Genomic DNA, 24,747 nt, shown 5'->3' with positions numbered 1-24,747 from the left:
AATAGAGGATGATATTTTTCAAAAAATTAAAGTGGGATGGATGAAGTGGAGAGGTGTTTATGGAGTGTTATGTGGCCAGATTATCCCTTTAAAGCTTAAGGGAAAATTCTAAAGGACTATTGTTCACCCAACCATGATACATGGGGTGGAATGTTGGGCAGTTAAGAGGTGTTATATAGAGAAGTTAAGTGTAGCTGAGATGAGAATGTTAAGATGGATGTGTGGAAAAACTATGAAGGATAAAGTAAGGAATGAACATATTGGAGCTAATTTCGGAGTTACCTTGATCAATGATAAGCTTCATGAAATTCGTTTGAGGTGGTATGACCATGTTGAGAGGAAGCCCATGGACACCCTAGTAAGAGAAGTGATCTTATACAATTGGAAGGAGCTAAAAGAGAAGGGCAAACTTAAAATGACCATAGGCGAAGTGTTGAAGAATGACATGCACAGTCTAGGTCTTGTTCCAAGTATGACTTTGGATAGAACCTATTAGAGGGCTAGGATCCACGAAGCCGACCCCACTTAGCTAAGATCTCCTGACTTGTTGGGCTGTTGCCTCTTTCCTCTAACTCTCATTTTTCATCTTCTTTTTATTATTTTTTATTGGATCCATGTAGCCGACCCCAGTATGAGTTTGTTGTTGACTGACATATATCAAACGTTAAATCACCATCGTCACTATCATCATTAAGTATGCCCCTAACTATATGGTAATGTAATCTATCTTGTTTGGCTAGTCCATTCCCATACAAAGTCATATTCTCTACTAAAGTGTATACTCTCTAATCAATACTGAATACCTCACTGACATCTTTGCCTGCCATCATATTTAAAGCTCAAATCTCCACCATCGTGCTTAAACCATAAATGGCCTTCATTGAACTACTGACCAGATTAGAATTTGAATGAGAGCTACACTTAGTTCCTCAATGACTTTTGTTTTTGAATCTCTTCTCATGATCTTGCTAATCATTCATCAAGGACTATACATCTGTGGAAGATCTTTATGCATTTCCAAGATCCAACTCTTCCCCCCCACCCACCCATAAAATTGTGCATGTGTGTTTTTTAATGCCAATAGCTTTAGCTAACTTTCTTTTAGTTAAAGTTTTATGTTGTATATTTTTGGTTTCCCAACATCCTCTCCAAAGCATACCTGCTCTTTGTTTCATCTCATTGAATTTTCCAGACCTACTTCATACATTATGGTTGTAGAGTCCAAATTCATAGAGGAATTACAATAATCCTGGAAGGAAAATTAACATAATGAAAATGGCAGGAATTTAGAACCACTGCAGCAGGTATTATCCATTATTACGATATATCATGGAATTTTAGCAGAAAACCAAAATCTGAAATCAAAAAACCTGAAGTTCCAATTGATTTTCGCACATCTGATTTCTTGTAAGTGTACCCTATGAAATTGGCATCTTTTGGTGTCACTTCATATGATTTTTTTCCACTTTTTATGGACCAGAGATCCACTGAAGTTACACTGAAAACATTAAATACAGAAGTGAACAAAATAGACAGCTTTAATAGTTTGTCATTGGTCCTCTAGTATATCAGATGAATATAACAACTCTTAGACAAATAAGCACATTGTTGATTTTCATTATTCTAACCAAGTACATCAGGGAAAAATCCTATTGTTTAATACATCTTTTTTTTTTTATAGTAATTCAGTTTTACGAATGCCAAAATTTCTTGATCAGATCTATGTCTTCCATCAAATGCACCTGGAATTTAAGCTACAATAATACTCCTAACTTAAAAAGACCAAAAGGAGAATTTACTAGATAGTTTGAGAGCTCACTTCAACAAACTTCTCAAAATTTTGAGTATCTAATTCTCTATTCACTGTGGGCTTGTAGGCAGCTTCCATTTCATACAGCCTATCCCACTGAATCCATCTAAACCATGGGCCTGCCTGAATAATCATTTAACAGATTACATCAGAATACTTTGTTGGCCCAGCTCAAAATACATATTATAAATAAAAAGAAAAAACTATATACACCTAAAGCGTGTAATATCCTAGGAGTAAATTCATAGGTGTAAGATATATGCACAAGGGCAAGTAAGCCCAACCATATCATTGAGAACTCAATATATCATTGAAGAAGGATCCACTTAGGGCCTTTCTGATATACAACTCAACTGAACTAAGCCTTATCCTAATTAAAGGGGTTCGGCTACGCAAATCCTATTTTGCTATTTAACTAGGGAATTATGCTATCAATAACCAAATATTGGCAATCATGTGAAAGATAATTAGAGTGAGAAAGCAATCTGAATTAGCATGAAAGACTATATTTACATTTCCAACAAATAATATACCTTTATTTCCTCTACTCCTTTGGTCCCCAGCCTTGAGTCAACATCACATAGTAAACGGCATATCAGATCTCTAGCCTCTTCTGATATTTTTGGTTCCTCAGGGAATTTCAAGCATGTTCTCCAGTTTCTTATCTGCTATGCAACAGAAACATCAAATCACTATGCAGGATGAAGGAACCAAAAGGAAGGGAATGACTCCAGTAAAATACCCAATAAGCAACAAATACACCTAACCTTTTTGCACGTCATCCTTGTATCATCTGAACAGAAGGGAGGATAACCTATAAGCATCTCATACATTATTGGCCCTAAAGACCACCTAAAATAGACAGGAAGTGTGAAATACCTTATAACAAAAATGTTTAAACAAACGAGGTAAGGAAAAAATTCAGTTCGTAAAAACTAACTTCAGAAGTCAGTCCCACCAGTCACATTCCACTCCATATCCTTTCTTCAGCAATACTTCAGGTGCCATATAATCAAGAGTTCCAACAGTAGAATAAGCCTACACATTAATGAAGTCCAATTATTAACATAAAAAACAGTCTGTAGTTCTAGACATCTAACTTATATAACCATACAAATCCAAAGAATTTCATTTGTTTAAGATGTTTGCATAGGAGTGAATGATATAAAATATAACAAGGATGATACCAATACTCGTCGATTGCATTTCCATTGGTGTAATTGTTCTTTTGGCTTTAGCCAAGGAGCTCTATCAAAATGTCCTTTAGTTTCAATTTTGTCCGATTCCTGAATACTGAAGACTTCATTATCCATCAAAATTGTTGAATATTTACAATCCAGGGGCTTACACAAGCCAAAATCTGAGAGCTTCAAATGTCCATTTTTTTCCAACAAGTTATCTGGCTTTATGTCCCTGCAGGTAAGATAAATTTGTATGAGAAATTCCATGTTCCATTGTGGAAAGTTTTATGAATTAAAAAATTCTATATCTACTCCATATTTAAATAATATGAATAGATAAAATGCAAAAGATAGTTCTTCTAAAGTTGCTAAAAATCTACATTTATGGAAACACACAAAAAGAGACCAGAAGAAATAAAGTATCTGGCCTAAGGGGCTGCAACAAGCATACAGATAAGGGATCTAAAGGGGGGGAGGCAGACAAACGGGTCAATACTTGCCAGTTTCTATGCGGACATCATATTATTATGAAAGCAGTTGTCATTCAGTTAGCATTATTTAAAATAAAATAAAATAAAATAAAATAAAAACAAAGGAAGAAGAAGTAGAAGAAGAAGAGAGGAAAATGTTTCTTGCATCACGTGAATATTTTGAAACTTTCCTGAAGTTTTATGTGGTTTCACATGGGAAGGGGAAAGAGGATGGAAGTTTCTTTTTTTTTGGTGCTACGTGCTCAGCACGTTTGGTTATTTGATAATTTTATATCAATAGTTGGATGGTTGAGACAAGACATTACAGTGGGGGATATTGAAGTCTTGTGTGGGTGTGTAGAGGATGGAATTTGAAACTGTATTTGCTTTTTCTTTATTTCAGAATACTTCCAATGTGGAGTAGCTATGGGCATTATTTGAAACTTTTCCCTTCTATTGTTCTACTATTTTTTATTCCTATTTCTCCAAAAGAAAATCTTTGCATCAAAGTAACTCAGTTGCTTAGAACTATGGCAACTACAGATAAATCTACTACCTCAAGAAGTTTATATACCTCCAGAACTTTCTAGCAAGAATCTAGAAATCTATGATACAGAAAACAGATCTTATGTCACACCAGATTCTGTACGTCATCAACATTATACCTGTGAATATAGTTATGCTGGTGAATAGAATGAATGGCTAGAATACTCTCTGCTATGTAAAATCGTGAAACATCAGAAAGAATATCCGCTTTCATTAGAAGGGTCATGATGTCACCACCAGGTAAATACTCCGTGATAAGGTAAAGATATTCAGAATCTTGGAAAGAATAGTATAGTTTTACAATGGAATGGCTGTCAACCTCAGCGACTAAATTCCTCTCAAATCTAACATGTGCAACCTGAAATAAAGAAGAATGAAAAAATTTAATAAAAACAAGATGCACAAAAAACAAAACAAGTCGAGCATGTATCATGCTAAAGAATTTGATTAAAAAATGAAAAAGGATATAATGAATGTGTCCATTCACAAATTTGATTTATTATGAAAGTGTAAACAATGCTATGCTACTAAACTATCACAAAATATAATATTCACCCGGAATTAGTTTAGAGAATTGTTTTACCTGTCCACAACTAAGCCTTTCTGATTTCTTCAACTTCTTCATGGCAAAAACTTCTCCAGTGTTTTTAGCTCGGCAAAGTCTTACCTGCATTTTAATAAGCTATTCACAGACAATGAAAATATAGGGGGAAAGCAACCTGCCAAAGAGTAATAACCATTATGCTAGTAAATTAAATAATAAACCTCCCCTATAATAATATGATAAAAGAAAATAAAGTTACCAAAGCAGTTGGATTTTATGTGACAATCATGCAATCAACCACACAGTAGCCATTCAGCTCCTTTTGATACATATTATTCCCCAGGTTTAGCAGTTTAAGATTTAAAATAAAGCAAAAGAATCATTAACTGGGAGAAGAATGAAGAACTTGGCTATGGGAAAATAAACCACAAAAACCAGATTCATCAGGATTTTGGACATGGTGAAAGGGCAGATCGACTGGCTAAATTTCCACTCAGTCCTGGTTTTTGAAACCATGATCTAGTATACATTCTCGTCAGACCGTATCCAACCTTACTCATAGGACATCTATTTCTATGCACTAAACAGCCAGAAAATTTTGTTTGGAAGCAGGCTGGAAATAGCCTTGATTAAATTGACTTGGTTTTAGTTTCATATTTTACAGCTTCCTTGGCCATTTTCTGGTGGATTCCTGGTTAACAGCATCCTCTCTTGTTGAATAATGCATGCTCGTCACAAAATCTCAAATCATAAGAAGCATGATTTAAAGTAAAAAAAAAAATCCGACCACTGGGTTTCACATTCCACAGGTTAGATAGAGACCACAGAACTCCCTAGCAATGTCATCCTGCGACTGGTTTGAGTCTAGCAATTGAAACACAAATGTAGTAAAGAAAAAAAAAATTATTTCTTAATCTTTGACCTAGATCACCTACTTTTCAGTTTTGAAGATATTCCACCAATTATGGGCAGACCACTTCTGGTTTTCATTAACCACACAGAAGATCTTGATGGTCCTTGTCTGAAGACCCATCCACACTCAAATTCTTGACTATCTACTCAAAATTCCACCATACTTGATGCAGATCCTTAGTTCATGATCCTCGTACAACCCTTGGCTTATTCCTATAGAACATAGCACAAGTAAATAGAGAAGTACCAGCGATACTACAGCCACTGATCTGCTAAAAAATACTCACCCTTTGAAAGAAAAGCATTCCTTAAGCACACCTAATGCCCATTTATAGATGTTTGCACACACTTCAGCTCACATTGAAACCACACTCTTCTGACATTCTCATCTAGATTCATCTTGAGTTAATATTATCCATCATGTGCTTTAAAAGACAGGGAAGTGCTAGGGTAGTTTTCAATTCTACACTAGAAAAGTTATCAGAATAAAATTTCCACACAGCTTCTAATAATATCAGATAATATCACATCTAACAGTTCTCCTCCTATCATGTTTCACAAGTACCTCACCGAATGCACCATTTCCAATTACTGCTAATAGCTCAAAGTCATCGATGCCCACTTTATGTCTTTGTAATCGCATATACTCAAGTCTCTCTCTGTTCCAAATTCCTCATCATCTCTTGCTGTTCCTCATTTGAAATTTGAGCTTCCTTTGCTCTCCTTTGAAGTGCCCAGCGTCTGTAATAAAATAGTTTGAAATTATATTACCAACTCTCAAGAAACAGCAAATGCAATATCACTCAACCTCTTTAAGAAATAGTAGGGAACATTTCATGATGACATAGTGCAAGTTGTATCACTTCAGAGTATCTCCAAGTCAGTGTAACTGAATATGCACTTACAAATAACTATCATAGGGAGAAAGTCCAACTGAAGACTTCAAAATCTATTTGTGCAATTTTTTTATTCCTATCCCCCACCCCACTTTCTTTTCTAAAACATTATTAATTCCAGGGTATTGTCTAGCTCAAGTTTTTCTGGAAATATGAAATAGAGAAAGAGAATGAGTCTGCATGCGTCTTTAAATGTCAATATGATGAAACAAATACGTAGAACTAACATGGTCATCAGCACCATTATTGTTATGAGCATGAGTCTCACAAATTAAAGTGGAGGAGGTCATTCACGTAGAGCAATTTCAGTTTCATAACTCATAATTAAAAAACTGAATGCAGTTGAATTCAATTTATAAATTTCAATGTTCCTTTAGTATATCCGTCAACCTAAACTTACGGAAAGAGGTATTTCAAGAATAGTTAATCAGAACCAAATAGTTGAATTATACCTTTCTTTACGATCTTGAAGGCCTTGAAGATGGTTCGTATAATGATTCTCAATAAACTGCTTAGCTGCAGCAGCTTTCTGACGAGTCACCGGCGAAGAAACAGAGACCTCAACATCCAAAGTAGACGCCTCGGTTTCAAATTGTCCAACGCGGGGACCTCGATCGTCCCTCAACTTCAAAGTCCCCAATTTCATTCCACCAGCACCCGCACCACCTTCCATCTCCAATCACGATCCGATGAGAATTAGATCCAGGGAAGAAGAATCGATACTGGAATTGTGTAATTAATAAGAAGAATCGGAATCCGAGAGTTGTGAAGCTTTCCAGGCAATCAAGGAAGTAAAATTTATCATTTTCAATGACAGATCTAATGGCAGAGAAGGTGAGGATAGGGCGAAGCAGAGGAGAAGCAAGGGAGACAAGGAAGACAGCGATGGCCCTCTCTTCTCTCGCATGACCCTCTCTGCTTCTATTGGCCCCGCTTTTTCTCTCTCCCCTCCCTTTCTCCCCTGACATATCGCACTTCTCCTTCTCTTTCCCTTTTAGACGAAATTTTTTGAGGAATCCTTCATTCGCTGATCAAACGAATTATACAATAATCAACGAATAACAGATTAAGAAAAGAAAAAGAAACAAAATCCCAGCGACTGAATCATCGATACGCAATTTTTATTTTATTTTTTCTAACTATAGGCAGTGATCTCCCCTACAGCCACCGGCGGTGAAATCGATTTCGCTGGTGGCGTTGCTGGAAATCTGGCAGAGAAGCTCCTAAGAGGTAATTCGTCGCTCTGAAATTCGTCAGGTCCTTCGTCAAAATTGAGAGCGTAATTCAATCGATCATACCTGAAATCAGCTGAGTGTCTACGACCTCTTCCCATCCGAGAGATAACATTCCGGCATTTTTCTTTGAATTCTGGTAATTCGTGAGCTCTCCATCTCAGCCATGAAGAGGAATATCTGACGAGCCTCGGCCTGTCTTCGTCTCCGAGTTGTTCATGGTGACCGTTTCAGCGATGGAGAATGAAAATCACGTTCGTCCATAGAGAGACAGAGAGGTGGGAAATTAAATTTCAAAATTTCAAAATTTCAGAGGTAGATCTTATGCTTATAAGCTACAAACGGCTAGAAATTTGGAATGGAGAAAACTATACAATACGATTAGTCTTACGCAACGCTACGTCAATACAAACGTCTAGAAATTTTCAACGGAGAAAACCATAGAATACGTTAGTCTCACGCTACATGGATACTAACGGCTAGAAATTTTAAATGGAGAAAACTATACAATACGTTAGTCTTACGCTAATACGCTACATGATACAAACAGTTAGAAATTTTGAACTGAGAAAACCAGAGAATACATTAGTCTGACGCTACATGGATACCAACGGCTAGAAATTTTAAATGGAGAAAACGATACAATACGTTAGTCTTACGCTAATATGCTACATGGATACAAACGATTAGAGTTAATCTTACGCTATATTGGATACCGCTATATCGATCCCAAACGGCTGAAAATTTTAAACCAGAAACTGTACAAGTTTATACGTAAATCTTACGCTACATGGATTCCAAGCCGATTTAGAAAAATTTGAGGGTAGAGAACGATACGGTTTGGTTTTTTTCTCTCCTTTTTATATTTTTCGACATTAAGACTTTTTTTTAAAGGTTTTAGACACTAAAACAAAGCCTATAATCTTTTTGTTTTTTGATAACTATAAGCTAGATTGATACTTGATAGTCTTTTTCTGTGTTTTTGGTAAGATTGATACTTGATAGTGACATTGATTGAAAACATTCATCTGATCCTTAGTCGTATGATAGAAATGTTGGTTGTAAGATCATATGTTTCTAGTGATTTGATGAAACATTATTTAAGGAAAAAAACAAAAACAAAAGATGCTTAGTCACGCGGTCCTGCAACAAACATGGGAACATGTAAAATTATGATCCCACCTTATGTGAAATAAAATCCCATTGATGTTGATGCATCTTCACAGGCTCTCATTACCTTGCAAGTTGTGATGGTGCAAGCGTCACATGACCAAAACCAAGCATCAATCTCTTGCCCATTATTTTACCATCGCAATTTCTATGATATAAAATGCTCCAACTTACACAAAAAAAAAAAAAGGATGATAGACATGCTAACTGCTCCAAACATGTGTGTCAGACAAACTTATGTACAGCCTACATGGGGAGGGACAAGGGTAATGGTGTCTTTTTTCAGAAGGTGGGGAGAAAAGCTCAATACAGTGCCTAGTCTTTTCCCTAAAACAATGTTAAATGGACAACTATGATCCAAACCTAGTGTTTTTTATAAGGGGAATGGTTTTTTGTCCCTTTAAATTAATAAAAACATGATGTTTAAACCTTAAGAAATAAAGAAAATATAAAGTCAGAAACACATCATACTCCCACCCTCAGATCATCATTTCCTGAGCAAAGTGAGACCTTCATAGAACTATTACAAATCATTAAATAAAATTAATTTAATTAAATACAGCCCAATTGACATCAAATAAAAGTTAAAACACTCACAACCACACTACATCCTCTCATTTGGTATAAACCTGTAGACACCCAATTTTGTCACCCTCCCTCGGCTATGATGACATAAGGATCTTGGATGCGACTTTCGTTTCCAATTGACAGAGATGACAACTGACTGAGGTAACTATTCCTAAGAGTATTCCACACTCACCCAAAATTCTCAAAAAACCCATGCGAGAGAAAAGAAGGGTCCAATTATGATATTTCATATACGAAAGAATCCGGTCAAAGTGACCGTACAGATGCATAGTACTCAGAATTACGATTCCAATGATATATGGTACGTCAAAATCGGACCATTGGATCTCCCACAATCATTCCCGAAATTGCATTTTAAGTGCCTAAACCCCGCCCACTTGAGCACCCATGCCTTGCCTTGAGTGCCCAATCCCCGCCCATGCGAGCACCCATGCCTTGCCTTAAGTGCCCAAAGCCCATCCATGTGAGCCCCCATGCCTTGCCTTGAGTGCCTAAACCCCGCCCATGCAAGCCCCGCTTGCACACAACCAAGCCCCGCATGCACACACCCAACCAGGCCCTGCGTGCACTAGACCAAGCCCTACGTGCACTCGGCCAAGCCCCGCGCATACCCGACCAAGCCTCGTGCATTCCTGACCAAGTTCCAGCACCCATGTCTGAGTTCCCGCACCCAATTTGAGTTCCCACACCCATGTCTGAGCACCAAGCCCCGCATGCACACGACCAAGCCCTGTGTGCACACAACCAAGCTCTGTGTGCACACGGTCAAGCCCCGCATCCACCCAACCAGGCCCTGCATGCACCCGACCAAGCCCCGTGTGCACTTGGCCAAGCCCCGCGCATTCCCGACCAAGTTCCAGTACCCATATCTAAGTTCCAGCAGTCATGTTTGAGTTCCCACACCCATGTCGGAGCCCTCGCACCCATCTTGGAGCCCTCGCACCCCTACCGAAGCCCCAACAACACTGGCGGAGCCCCAGCACCATTGCTAGAGCTCCAACGCCCCTGCTGGAGCTCCAACATGGGTTTCTGAAGCTCCAACACCCCTATCGAAACCTCCGCCGCTCTCACCAGGGATTAGAATCCTCCTTCCGGTGGCTGAATCAGAGAAGGAATTCCCTCTTCACCTGCCTGTGTACCCTACACTGCCCCGCTAGCGTACCCTACATCGCGGCCTCCTATTGGTCCAAAAAGGAATCTTTTTACCTTATTGGTCCCAAAAAAATTACCTTTCACCCCATTGGATATTTTTTATTACCCTCCACCCCATTGGTCCAAAATTTTTTACTTTCACCCTATTAGTTTAAGAATTGTTTTTTACTACCATTGGTTAAGAAATTTTCTCTCCTCCCTATTGGTCTGGAAATTTTATAAATACCCCCTCCTTTGGATTTGACACACCAAGATTACCCCACAACACCCCATAGTAGTGAAGCTCTACCCTCTCTCTTCCCGTTCCCCCTTGAGGATTTTCAAGTCTTCAGAGAGATCTTCATAAGATCCGTAGTGTTCTTCGGATATGCAAAGTGTTCTTTGGGCCTTTGGGACTCTTCAATCCTTTGCTTTCTTTAAGTGAGATTTTTTAGAAAAAGTTCCATCATAACCCTCCAATAGCCTATCCCTGGTGAAAGCTCTGTCCGAGTGCCACCTCAGCCTAGCCCTCCTATAGCCTATCCACAATGGAAGCTCTGTCTGAGTACTACCTCAGCCTAGCCTCCGATAGCCTATCCCCAACGGAAGCTCTGTCCGAGTGCCACCTAAACCAAAACCTAGAAATAGCCTTCCCTAGCTCAAGCTCTATCCGAACCCAAATACGAAAGTAACCGTTCCTAGCCAGAACTCTGCCCGAATATCACCACAGTCAGCATCTCTCGAGCAAGGAAGTTGGAGGTCAAGACCATCTTCCCCTGAGCTAGGAGAATCAACAATAAAGCCCGTACCAGCATCAACCAGAGGTTCCACCCCTCTAGACCCGAAACAGGGGTCAAGCTCAGGTATAATTTCTCAATAGAATTAGCACAATGTAGACTTTATACTAACCTTGTTTTAGTGTACATAGTCATTTAAATTCAGCCAATGTAAATATGTGTGATAACTTAGCCATGCATTCGAAATAGGAATAATTGTGAAAAATGTTCGTTCTTAAGCATCTAGTAGGAAGACCAGTTAAACTAGGTAGATTGGGTGCCTAACACCTTCCCAATTCTACAACTTGACACTTACCTTAAATCTCTGGACCAGACCAACTTGCGGACCCTTTTCTCAGGAATTGGGCCCACCCCCGGGTCCTAGGCCCATAATCCTAGGTGGCGACTCCAAACCCTTTTGTATGATCCCGATCCCATATTGGACCATTATCAAACCCCCGTCTAGAATGATGAACTTTACGCTCTTGCGAAATAGGCCTCCACGTATGTTCGAGCGGCGATATGGTGATGCAGGGCCCGTAGGGTAAGCACACTCGACACATCCCTCCTCATACGAAAGAGAAAGAGAGGAGAGAGGACGGAAACGATGCAAGTCCTTTTCCCTCCCCACAAAGGACTGGAAAGCGATGGTCCATTTTTCGGCCGCTACCCTCACAGAACCAAAGCCACTTCTGAATTCATCCATGCCTTTAATGAGTTGTATCCAATCTTCTAACTAGAGTTGAACCCTTAAACAAGTCCTTTGGCATCTATCTCTACTTCATCTTCCTCCACACCATAATCAAGCCCCACAAAACTAACTTTACTTTGATACACAATGAACGTGGCTCACCCTAACCTAACAATTTGAGGCATCAAAATTGCTAACAGAGATAATTACTGAATAAATCTAAGGCTTTAGTAGAAAAATTAGAATATGAGAGAGAGAGAGAGAGAGAGAGAGAATATGTGTTGTACATTAATTGGCCCACCCACACTAATTAGAACTATTAAATTGGAATACTATCTATTGGATAATCAAAACCAATAGACCAAATTATGTAATCATGGCTGTCATATCCTACCAAAAAAAATCACGACTGACATTTCGACCATCCTTTCCCATAAGTCCAACAAAGCTCTCGGCCCTGATTGCTTCAATATGGGCTTCTTCTCTACCTACTGGAACACCATTAGAAATGACCTCATCTCTACGGTGTAGAGTTTCTTCTACAATCCTAATCCAGCCACACCTTCCTCTATCTCATCCCTAAGAAGGAAGGTGAGGATACAATGAATGACTTCAGACCCATTTCTCTCTATAATCTCCTCTACAAGTTTATTGCCAAAATCCTTGCTAACAGGATCCAAAAAGTCATAGATTCCCTTGTCAGCACCACCCAATCGACCTTTATTATGGGTAGGAGTATCTCTGACAACATCCTCCTTTGCCATGAGATTGTTTATAGATTTGATCGAAAATCCCATTCCCCAGCTGCCCTCCTCAAGGTTGACATCCACAAAGCTTTTGACACTATCAATTGGTATTTCATTTCCAATGTCATGCTCTAAATGTCTTTCCCGCCTTAATTCATCCATTGGATCCACATTTGCATCTCCTCTCCTTATTTCTCTGTGCTGGTAAATGGCAGTCCGATGGGATACTTTCCCTCTGGTCGCAGTATTCCACAAGGATGCCCCCTTTCTCCTATGCTTTTCTCTCTCTCCTTAGAAGTCCTCTCTTGCTCCATCTAATCTATCACTGATCTTCACCTTATCTCTCCCATCCCTAAATGCAAATCCTTTCTCCTTTCCCATTTGGATTTTGCTGATGATATCATGATCTTCTCCAAGGCATATCTTGTTTCCATTTCCACAATTATGTCCACCCTCCACTCCTTCGAATCTTTCTCGGGGCTCAAAATTAATCTCCTCAAATCTAATATCTTCATTTATGGGGTTTCCTCTGAAATCCATGATTCCCTCTCTGAGCTCACTGGTATCCCTCTTGGTTCTTTACCTGTGAAGTATCTTGGTCTCCCTCTTATCTCCTCCAGGATTTCCTCCCATCATTGTGCCCCCATGTTAGACAACCTTAGGAAGAGACTCCAGTTGTGGAAAGGTAAATTCCTTTCTTATGCGGGACGCCTTATCTTGATCAAATTGGTTCTCCAGTCCATGTATCTCTACTGGTTTGGAACTTTTGCCCTCCTAATCTCCATCATCAAATCTTTTGAGGGGCTCCTTTGCTCCTTCCTTTGGAAAGGCTCTGATTCCTCCAAATTCCTTAGACCCTTAAGTTGGGCAAAGGTCTACCTCCCCAAAGCTGAAGGTGGTCTTGGAATCAGAAGAATCAAAGATAATAACTTCATTGATATTCTGAAGCTCATTTGGAAGATTGATTCCAAGCATAAAAGTATTTGGGTTGATTGGATCTATTCGGGTCAGCTCAAGTCAAACTCCCTTTGGACTGCCCCTTCCACCATGATGCTTCCTAGATTTGGCATAAGATCCTTGCCCTCCAGCCCATTACTCTCCTGGCCATCTCCTCCATCATTGGGTAACGGCTAGTCTATCTCCCTTTGGAATGATCCCTGGCACCCTATTGGCATTCTCTCTCTCCTCATTTCCCCTAGAGTCATTTACTCTTCTGGCATCCCAGCCAATGCCTCTCTGACCTCTATTCTCTCTCCTTCAGGCTGGTCCTCTCCCTCCTCCTCCCCCCTCCTTGACCTTTGGTCATCCCTTCCCCCTCTCCCCCCTGGCCATTGAGATCGTGAAGATAAATGTATTTGTCTCCCCTCTTCGAATGGCTCTTTCTCGTCCGTTTCTGCTTGGTCTTTCATCCACCCCCTTCCCCAATTGTTCTGTGGCACAAGGTTGTCTAGTTCAAAGGTAATATTCCCCGCTATGGTTTCACTCTATGGAGATGTCTGTCCAACTTCCTACCCACGCAGTCTTTTCTAATCCACCCCCACATCCCTCTCAACCCTGCTTGCTCCCTTTACTGGAATGGCTCGGAGGACATTCCTCACCTCTTCTTTGCTTGCCCTTTCTCTTCTCTCATCTAGAAAGTTGTTTTGTCCAAATCTTGATGGACCAGAAGATATATCCTCCCTTTTGATAGGGAATGGAACTAGATTAACATGATATTCTCTGGCCCTTCCATCTGTGACACTATAGGTAAACTGGCTTTTAGTGCTACCATCAACCACCTCTGAATGGAGCGTAACATGCATAGATGGACTTCCAAATCCCGTTCTCCAGATAAGATTTGGAAAGCTATCTACTTTGATGTCACGTCCAAAGCCTCCTCCCTCTAGTCTCGGCTTGTTCAGAACACCTATAGAAATTCCCACATCGTTGCTTCTTGGAACCTTCAGGTTGACTTTATCCGACCCACTTGATGGCTTTTTGGATTTTGGGTGTTGGTCCCCCTTCCCCCCTAGATTGCTAGCCTTTTGGGAGCTTTGCTTTTGGTTGTTAGTTAGATAGTTTTTGTTGGCCTTTGGCCTATTGTTGGTTGCAGCCTTCCCCCCCTCCCCTCTTTTCCCTTGTATATTCTTTCCTCTCTTAGTAATGAATTATTTATTCATCCAAAAAAAAATCTAAAAGGAAACTAGCACATATTAGCAACTAGTTACTAACTTTTAACTTAAGAAAGAGCAACTAATAGGGAACTACTAAAAAGCAGAACAACTTAAGTGAATTTAACCAGTCAAAACCATAAAGCAAAATCACAGCTTTAGATGGAATTGCAAGCCATAAGAGGAGTTTCTGGACAGTTGTAAACAGGCTAGTTTGATGGCAACTGAGAAAGCTTTTAGAAGTCTAATAACTGGAAACTAATATGCAGTAAAAAAGTCCATCCTTTGCTAGTCGATGGTTGCTGATGTGGCCCGGTTCCAAAAATATGGGGACCAGCAAGGCTCGATACAACCCAATGCTGGCTGGTCTATCTTCTTTCTCCTTCGGAACTGAAGTCCAAGATGTGGATCTACATACTCTAGGACCCAATTAATGTAAAACTAGATCACACAGGACCTAATTCCATACAGGACTTGATACTCTAGCTGAATTGAGGAAGTAGAGAATTCATAAAACAATATTTTAATGGGCCAACAAACCTAGTCAAATGGGGACTGATATCAGGTCAATAGTTACACTAAATAGGACCACAGTAGATTGGTATTGATGAAGTAACACAGCAGCAAACTAAAAAGGGGTTGTGACCCAGTGTAAGCATTCATAGGGCCTCAAGAGGGATGGACTGGAAAGGGTCGTAACCTTTGGCATTTTGTACAAGATGGTTACTCTTAAGGCTTGAACCTGTGTCTTCGTGCTAGCAGATGAGCTTTTTACCAGCACCCCTTCTGAATTATAGAACTAGGATTAGGATTGAAAATGATCAAGGAGTACCACGAAATATTGTTAAGGAGAATAAATTCAGAACTGCAGATGGGATCCCTAGGGTTCTTAGGGAGGTTTTCATAGTAAGGAAGAGAATTTCCAAACTACGGCAATAGGGATTAGGCGGTATAGTCTGGCTGCTAAATTGGGTTTGAGAAATTGTTAGGTTTGGGTGATTCACATGTGATAGTAGAAATTTAAAGCTTGAGTGGGAAAATAGCTACGATGATGGTTTAAATTTGCATTTGGCATAAAATTTCTTGAAATTAGAAGAAAGAGCAAGAATAAGTAGAAAAGTAGAAAAACCTAGGCCGTCATACCTTGAGAGAAAGCAACATTACTTGGATAGAAGAAGCTTCATTTTCAGAAAAAACTAGAACTTTTGTTGTTGGTGTTATTGCTTTATGTATTTTATGTCTAACTAATCAACAAGTATATTCTGAGAGAAACTAATGGTAGCAATAAACTTATGTTTTGCTGACTTAGTGATGCAGCTTGAAGGATTTGATGATTTAACTCTTGCCTCTTCATGGAAAAGGTATCCTAATGTTTTTTACGAAATCCCTTCATGTTAACATAAGATTTACTTCAACCTGTAGCTATAACATAAGTGCTACGGATCTAGCGGTGGCAACTGGTAGGGTAATGGTTATACTCTTCCCTTCCGAGAGACGTAGGCCCTCTAGTGTTACCCAAATATTGAAGTGTAAAGATGTAAATAATCTAATTATTTGGAAGGGTATTGAGGTGGATAAAGTGTTGTTATTTTACTTCAGCCTGCAACTATAATAGTAAGAGCCATTGGGAAAACATCGTCTGTGGAGAGCAGCGTAGAGCTCTTGGGCTTGCGACACGTGGCTCGGCATGATCCAACGGCTATGAGCGCTTCCCTTGTTGGATCTCCATTTTTCAGGGTTCGGGTCTAAACCCAAGTATTCCTCCCCATTCAAACCCCTGTTATTTCTTCCTCCTCCCGCTTCTTAATTTCTTTTCGCTTTATTCTAACTTCGATACTCTCTCTCTTCTCCTCCCTTTCTCATTTATCTCTCAGTTCGCCTCCCATCAAATCGATTCTGAAATCGGTTCTGAAATTCTAATCGCTTCTCTCTTCTAGCTCTTAGACATGGCTGCAACTCTGCTCTGAAACACGGCTTGCCAATCTCCTTTACCACAGGGCACGCAGACTCAGTTGTCTCTGTTCTCTTTATAACTGACGATTTATTTCTCTCATCTGAGTTCTGATCTCTGATCTTTGATTTCTGAAACGAAGGTCGGCATCGCAGATCTCTGTCCAATTTTAGCAAGAAGAAATTAAACAAAGGACACGGCTGCAAATCCGTTTTAGCAAATCGGTTCTGAAATACGGCTCACAAAAGGATCAGAGAACCAATTTCTGTTATTTCTTCCTGCTCTCTCTATTCCGACTCTGTTTTGGCATCGATACATCACTTGCTCACAAAAGGATCAGAGGACCAATTTCTAAACACAGTTTAGAAGACTCTTAGGGCCTTTCTAATTTCAATTTACTTTCAAGTAATTATAATTTGAATTACCATAAATATATATCTTCTCTGCAGTAATGTGTTTTTGACCTTCTTGAACAATTCATAGATGAACTAGTGGTTGCTTGCTGAAAATCCAGGTTTTGGAGGCATTGCTGAACAATTCTTCTCTGCAGTAATGTATATTTGGCCGCCTTCTCTGCAGTAAAGCTATGTGAACTCATCTTCGGAACCTATTCCGTAATTTCTGTCTCTGTATCAAGGAAAGAAGAAGTTGGAAATTTTCCTTTTTTGAATGTGAATGGACAAGCATCATCTGCATCCATTCAGGTGGGTTGTCACAATGCTGCTGTCCATCCTGATTCCATGACGCAGGAATATCATTCTATGTGCAGGAGGCAGTAATGTATCTTATCTTCAATTGGAGGCATTGCTTGCTGAAAAATCCAGGTTAGCACAAACCTGAGGAGGGAGAACTAGTGCCTTCACCAGCTAGTGGGGTACCACCAACAGACTTCTCAACATCTCTTGATTTGTGCAACTCTGAAGAAGAATTGTAGATCAAGTATCACCCTTTTTTATTTGAGACAGGTTGTAAAATTGAAATTCATCTGTCACCAGCTAGTGGGGTACCACCAACAGACTTCTCAACATCTCTTGATTTGTGCAACTCTGAAGAAGAATTGTAGATCAAGTATCACCCTTTTTTATTTGAGACAGGTTGTAAAATTGAAATTCATCTGTGGTTGATGCTTGATGGTTACTAATAAAAAAACAGCCCTTTTGGTTACATTTTTTCTGAAACTTGAAATTCATTCATGTTGAATACTGGGTTTAGCTGTTGAATGGACTACCCTGTTGTTAAACTCATTCCTCAACGATGATTCTCCCTAGCCTTACAGATCAGACTATCAAACACATCAGTGACATTTTCCTAGTGCTCCTCATGAAAAAACTTAAAAAAATAAAAAATTATTGATCTTATATCGTTTAGAAGTGGACTAATAATGCAAAAATGGATCAAGATGCAAAGAGAAACCAAATCTTTCAAGATTCATGTCATAGGGGGCCTTAGTAATGAACAACGTTGGTTATTGTGTGAGAAGGAGAGCCTGAATAGAATGCTTGGTGGAACCTTGATGGATTCGAACCATCATATCCTAGGTACGATCCCTAGGTGCTCTTCCATTTGAGCTAAAGATTCACCTACAAAACTAAAAAATGTTAGTTGATCAAAATAATAATTAAATTACTATTGATATCGAAATGTGTGAATCAAAATTACAATTCTTAATATCAATATGTGAATCGCATATTAAAATCAAATAGAGTAATGAGTTCAAAGAAGAAAAATGATGTCCTCAATCATATTCTTGGAAATGGTCTATATATATTGATGATGCTTGAGATACTAAATCTGAAAGCAGATCATAGTTCCCCTGTAGAAAGGCAACAATGGATACCGGTCTTAAAAAAATTATATAAATAAGAGGGTTTAGGTATTTAAAGAACAGAACAATAATTTTTAACAATTACCGTAAAAGAAGAAAAATGCTCTTCCTTAATCATATTCTTGGAAATGATCCATGTATCTTGTTGATGCTTGAGATGCTAAATCTGCAAGAACATGATCATAGTTCCCTATAGAAAGGCAACAATGGTACCAATTTGAAAAAATATATATACATAAGAGGGTTTAGGTTTTTAAAGAACAAAACAAAATTTTTTAACAATTACCGTAAAAAAATCTGTGAAATTAACTGGTTCATTCAGTGAAGAAGATGCAGCATCAGTAAAGGGAATAGGAACTGATTCAAGTTCTGGTGGAGCTTGACTGATACTTGGTCCTCGACTTTGTCTTTTCTTTCCTTGTCTTTCAACCCAACTCTTACCCCGTCTACCACTTTTATAAGATTGTTTCTTCTTCAGTTCGATCCTATTGAGGACGATAGGGACCTCATTAGGGACCACCACTGGCGAGCCATCAGATATAGTGATACTTTCAAGTTGCTTGCATACTTCTTGGACAACATTTTTCACCAAATCATATCCTTCAGCTGAATATGAAGCCTGTACTGCTATCTTAACAAGATCAGGACAAAGAAGCTTATATCGTAGTGTACGATTTAAGTTAACATCTTCAACAACCTCTTTTCCTTCACTGTCTGATGCGGATCTGGGTTCCAAGAACAGGAATCGGATCGCTTAGGGCCCACAATAAAGTAGTAAATTCAAAATATAAGGAGTGATGGTGGTTCTGTAATTAACTGAAACTAAAGGGAGGTGGCAGTTTAGTAATTACAAGAAACCTAGAAAGGATTGGCAGACTTGTAAATAAAAGGGATCTTAAAAGGATGAAAGGAGGTTAAAGTAACTGATGGGATATGAAGGGGATTAGAATTATTGACCAGGGGTAGTCTTGGAAGCAATTATTGGGCATGGGTAAGTAGTAAATAAAGGTGGAATGGAAGGGGTATTATTAATGGAGGTAAAACAAAAGAGGGACTTTTACACAAAAGAACAAATACTAAAGGACAAAAATCAAGGGGTTTGAGGGGTATAATGGGAAAAACCAAATGAAAGGGTTTTAAACCACAACTCACGGGTCTTTCTTCTTCTTCCTTGGACAACCAGCAGGGGCGGAAGAATCCAACGGCTTGCTGGGGCTAAATCTCCTTCAAATCCCCTCTATTAGGCCTGAGATTCCAGGCGATGATGCTTCACTAAAGGGCCTCTTGATTTCAGATGGGAAATACCTCAGAACAGCAATGCAAACAGGGGCTGTAATGCCTGCAAACAGATCTGGCGGTAGGTTTAGGTAACCTAAGTTGCAGGTTTTTGTTTCTCACAACAGGAGTCACCTTCAGGCCTGATATTCAAGGGTTAGAGTCGCCTTGGGAAGGGTTTCCTTCAACCAAAAGCTCAGTCTAGCAACCTTAAAGGAGAAAGAGGTCGATCCTTTAAACTAGGGCTGTGACTACCGCCCAGAACAAGGAAACGATAACAGGAACAGAAAATAGTAGTAAGGAGAAAAAAAAAAAAAAAAAAGATAAGAAGGAAAAAGAGAATAGTTTAGAGAGGGACCTTCAGAGAAAGAGAACAAGAGATAAGCAGCCCACGACAGCCATAATTTTATCCAAAATCTAATTTCAGTTTCATTCAATTCTAAAAACTGAGTTCTTCTCCATTACAGGGCTATTTAAAGAAAAAATAATGACATAATTTTGGAAGCTAATTAAAAATGGAAACTAAACCTAGATAGCAACTAAAATAAAAATCAAATCTAAATAAAAGACTGTTAATCCAATCTCTAACCAATAAAGGAAGTAAATAAAAATCAAGTCAAAAGCAAGTCAAAAGATAGCAACTAATTCCATCGCCAAGCTGCATCACTGTCCTTGACTACCATGCTTCTTGCTGCTCGTGTCCATCTCTGTAAAATATAAGCTTCAGGAATACACTTGATATCTAGATTCTCCAAAACTTTCAACGAATGGCAACAAAGAATGCCAAATGTCTCAAATTTCTGGCAACTACAATACACTGTGAGCTCATCTGGGTTACAAAAGTCTTTGTACTCACATTCTGAATCAACAATGCTAACCAAATAGGTATGCAAGGGAGTACTTTCATCCCGAAATTTTATTTTTCAAACATTAACCCAATTATATTGCTTTCGAAAATTTTCAAAAATATAAGGAGTGTAGACTTCCCCAGCTTGTTTCATAATAAATGACATAGAGAACATGTTTCTTGGAAGTTTGTTTCTTGAATCAAACTCAGCTTTTAACCCATTATCTCGCTTATCATTCACAAACCTTTCAAAGTGCTTAAAAAACTGAACAACATCCAAAGTGGATTTTAAACACTCCTTCAGGTCACCGTTCACACTTTCACTAAGTTGTGTACTCCGCATGCCTATTGTGAAGGTAGTTTTCATATAGCACTATGCCCACTTGTATTTAAATCCATAGATACGATCCAACCAAGAATTTTTTTCCATTCCATGGTTACAAAGTAATTTTTCCCAAAAATATTCGAACTGTAATTCTTGCTCATATTCAAATATACACTTTTTTAAATCTTTGAGAAAAGCCGATCCATCCTTCATCATATGACCCAAATGTGTAATGCCATTTTGCATTATGTGCCAGGTACAAAACCCATGCCATGTCTTAGGCCACACCTCATGTAATGCCTTTGCCATCGCAATATCTTGATCCATGAAGATTGTGATAGGCTTCTTTTGCCCATATGCTTCTGCAAATGTCTCAAATAACCACATGAAAGATTCAACAGTCTCATCATATAAAAGCGCAGCCCCAAAAATAATGGTCCCTCTATGATGATTAAAACCACTAAATATTCCCAATGGTCGAAACTCTTTGTTAGTGCAAAATGTAGTGCCAAAACTAACATCACCGAATTGTGCATAATCAATTAACATTTTCGGATCGACCAAAAAAATATTAGTAATTTGTTCATCACTAACCAACTGCATTGAGTATGTAAATGAAGGATTGATCCTACTCTGGTTTTCAAAATACTTCAACAAACTTCCTACTTCACCATAAGATAGGGAACATTGTCTTCTAGTTCGAAGATAATTCCATCGATCTACACGTGTGTATCCAAGATTCTCTTTGCCGCCTGCCTGCTTAACCCATGTCTTGAAAATGGTCTTCTCTTTCATCCCCAAATCATCAGCCAAATCTATTTCATGTGCATGTATGTCTTGAATTTGCCTTTGTGACCGCATGAAATAAGTAGTCTCTGGAGTATGAAGAATGTGATTATGTTCTTCAACAAAGTCCCGATACTCATATTTTCCATTTTCCATCACATAAATGGACATCAGGGCCGGACATTCTGATCTTGTCTCAGCTCGTGGTTTACTTGTATAAATATCTCGTTTATCCTTACATCGAATACCAGCTTTATTACATACAAATCTCCAGCAAGTTAAAGTTGTCTTATCTTTGCGGCTTTTATGCGCGAAATCTCTCCTAATACTAAAACCCGTTGTTCCTCCATAACTGTTGTAGAAATCATAAGCTTCCTTCTCTGTATTAAATACCATCCCTAACCGAGGTTTACTATCAACATCTCCACCAAACTCAACATTCTTCATGACCTGTGTCATGGATTTTCCTATGTTATGCATTGACCTGTGTTATGTACTTAGTATTCAAGCATATAGCTCGCCGAGGCAAGGCTTAGAGAACATTGAATTAAGCTGTGCAAACAAACTAGACAGAAAGCACTATAAAGAAAGAATGAATTCAAACCAAATGCATTAACAACCCATTTGCATTCTGACCAAGTAATGTAGACTAGGGTAAGGGTCTAACCAAGTCTCAATCTGCAAGAACTTTTAAACCAAAGAACAACCAATGGTGAAGGCATAACAGTGGCACAGGTCAAATCTGATTAAAACCAGAACTAGGAATCAAGTCTGTCGAGTCCAGAAATCAGGGATTCTGAGATCAGAATATAGCTATCTAGATAGGGTTGCTAGGAAACAGAACTAAGTCCAAATATCATTCAGCAAACATAATCAGTCTTCAGATAATCAACAACAAGCAACTCCAACTAATTGAACTCTGTTTCAGGTCTGAAATCAGAACCGATAGCACTACAGGACAAGAAAGTGGAGATTCCTTGTATCTCGTGAACCACAGGTCAGAATGACCTGACATTTGGATCGAAGGAGGCCCTTGATGGGTGGATAATTCAATCAAAATTACAGCTCAAACCAAGGGCTGGAAGTACTTCAGGTCACAGGGAACCGATTGTGAAAACTAAGGAGATTCTGGGCAGAATTAGACTTTTAAATACCTGGTCCGTATAGCAGTGTTAGACAGCAGTACTCCTTGAATATAAACTTGAAAGAGGATAAGAAACTTGAAAAAAACCTCCTAGACTTCTCGCTGCAAAGAGTCGCTTGGATCAAACACCAAACCCAATACCTTGATCAGACACAAGGAAAATCTCTTGCAGAGAAAACAGCAGCAGCAACCATGTAGTTTGTAAAAATCGTGGCTCATTAAAAGAGCCATAGCTTTATTTATAATAGTGATAGGGGTTACATGAAATAGAAACTAACTTTAGTTTCCAAAAACTGAAATAGGAATCTAAAAATTAGAAACTCAACTAGTTACTAAATCTGAAAATAGAAACTTACAAAATAGAAAGTCTTATGACTGAAAATTAGAAACTAATTTAAGACTGAAAATTAGAAACTAATTTAACACTACAAAATAGAAACTAAATTACTAACTAAATGACTAATTAGTAACCCCATCAGCAGCCCAAATCGTGGGCTGACTTGGACCAGATCTGGGTCGACCCAGTCAGCCACTTGGGTCGACCTTGGTCTTGGTTCTCCTTGTGTAAACCCTTGGTACTGCATCACCAAGGAATCACGTATCTGTGGGATCATTAACTTAATTTACTGTATCATCCATAGAACTGTTCCCAAAAGAATCACTTAATAAAATCAGGTTATGTATGTCAAATCCTTCCCCTTCCCTCTTTGTTAATCTTCTATTTCAATTTCTATTATTAGAAGGTCAAGAAGAAGAGCTGTAATGGTTCTCAGAACAGAAATTCCAAGAAGATTACCCTTTACCTTTGACTTGCCTTCATTTAGGAAGACCAGATACTTTGCTTTGATTTTGAATGAAATTTCATGAATAGACTCTTAAAAGATGGTATCCTTAATGTCACCCATTACACCATATTTGCAATTAAAATAAATGATCTAACAAAAAAGCATTCAAAGACCTTCTTAGGAAGCATTGATCAATATCAGACATAACAAATAACAAAAATAAGGAAGTAATAGTATTAGGCCATGCCCCATATGCTTAAGTTAATTGTTTCCTCAAGTCATATATTTCAAAAAAAAAAAAAAAAAGAAAGAAGCAATGAGGGTTTCACTCACCAGTTTCAGAGCCGATTTGCACCCGCGTTTCAGAGCAAGAAGAAAGAAGCAATGAAGGTTTCACTCACCACGTTTCGTCGCTGATTTGCACCCGTTGTTCGTGGAGTTTGCAATAGAGGGGATCGAATAAAGAGAGCATGAAGACATAACAGAGCGGATTGGCAAGCCGTGTTTCAGAGCCGAGTTGCAGCTATGTTTAAGAGCTAGAAGAAAGAAGCGATTAGGGTTTTACTCACCAAATTTCAGAATCGATTTGATGGGAGACGAACTGAGAGATAAATGAGAAAGGGAGGAGAAGAGAGAGTATCGAAGTTAGAATAGAGCGAGAAGAAATTATGACGCGGGAGGAGGAAGAAATAACGGGTTTGAAAGGGGAGGAATACTTGGGTTTAGACCCGAACCCTGAAAAATGGAGATCCAACAAGGGAAGCGGTCATAGCCGTTGGATCGTGCCGAGCCACGTGCCACAAGCCCAAGGCTCTCCGCGGGTCTCCGCCACAGATGCTCTCCAAGAGTCACTAGCTATAAGCTTTGATAATTGATAAGATGGGTTATTGGGTTACCTTTATATGGCTACTTGGCTATTAGGTTAGACTTTGGAATATGTTTGTGTTTGTATTTGATATTATACTA

General features: G+C 38.9%; 1 protein-coding gene, 2 long non-coding RNA genes and 1 pseudogene across 7 annotated transcripts; 1 reads left to right on the top strand and 3 right to left on the bottom strand.

Moving 5' to 3' along the window:
* Positions 1-1,254: 1,254 nt before the first annotated feature.
* LOC122083682 lies at positions 1,255-7,998 on the bottom strand (annotated as a pseudogene).
* An 8,501-nt stretch (positions 7,999-16,499) lies between these two features.
* On the top strand, positions 16,500-17,958 carry LOC122085087. The gene is made up of 2 exons (XR_006142005.1): positions 16,500-17,199; positions 17,309-17,958. It is a non-coding gene; the product is annotated as an uncharacterized LOC122085087 (long non-coding RNA).
* A 500-nt stretch (positions 17,959-18,458) lies between these two features.
* Positions 18,459-23,128, bottom strand: LOC122083841 (protein FAR1-RELATED SEQUENCE 5-like). 4 transcript variants are annotated; one of them, XM_042651748.1, is made up of 3 exons: positions 18,906-23,128; positions 18,705-18,785; positions 18,459-18,607 (listed from the first exon to the last, which is right to left on the bottom strand). In XM_042651748.1, exon 1 carries the CDS (start codon positions 22,330-22,332, stop codon positions 21,115-21,117), a length of 1,218 nt encoding a protein of 405 aa, XP_042507682.1. In that variant the 5' UTR covers positions 22,333-23,128; the 3' UTR covers positions 18,459-18,607; positions 18,705-18,785; positions 18,906-21,114. The 4 variants fall into 4 exon arrangements, with proteins under 4 accessions (XP_042507682.1, XP_042507679.1, XP_042507681.1 ...); XM_042651745.1 differs by having other exon boundaries at positions 18,705-23,128; XM_042651747.1 differs by having other exon boundaries at positions 18,459-18,785.
* LOC122083842 lies at positions 18,459-24,438 on the bottom strand. 2 transcript variants are annotated; one of them, XR_006141738.1, is made up of 2 exons: positions 24,115-24,438; positions 18,459-20,601 (listed from the first exon to the last, which is right to left on the bottom strand). It is a non-coding gene; the product is annotated as an uncharacterized LOC122083842 (long non-coding RNA). The 2 variants fall into 2 exon arrangements; XR_006141737.1 differs by having other exon boundaries at positions 18,459-19,344.
* Positions 24,439-24,747: the final 309 nt, after the last annotated feature.

The sequence above is a fragment of the Macadamia integrifolia genome, chromosome 7 (assembly GCF_013358625.1).
Source record: "Macadamia integrifolia cultivar HAES 741 chromosome 7, SCU_Mint_v3, whole genome shotgun sequence".
NCBI lineage: Eukaryota > Viridiplantae > Streptophyta > Magnoliopsida > Proteales > Proteaceae > Macadamia > Macadamia integrifolia.
The sequence above is the reverse complement of the archived record's forward strand: the minus strand, read 5'-3'. Positions and strand labels throughout refer to the sequence as shown.

Bases quoted from the DNA above. Each gene is read 5' to 3' on its own strand.
- LOC122083841 (XM_042651745.1), bottom strand. From the start codon at position 22,332: ATGCATAACATAGGAAAATCCATGACACAGGTCATGAAGAATGTTGAG.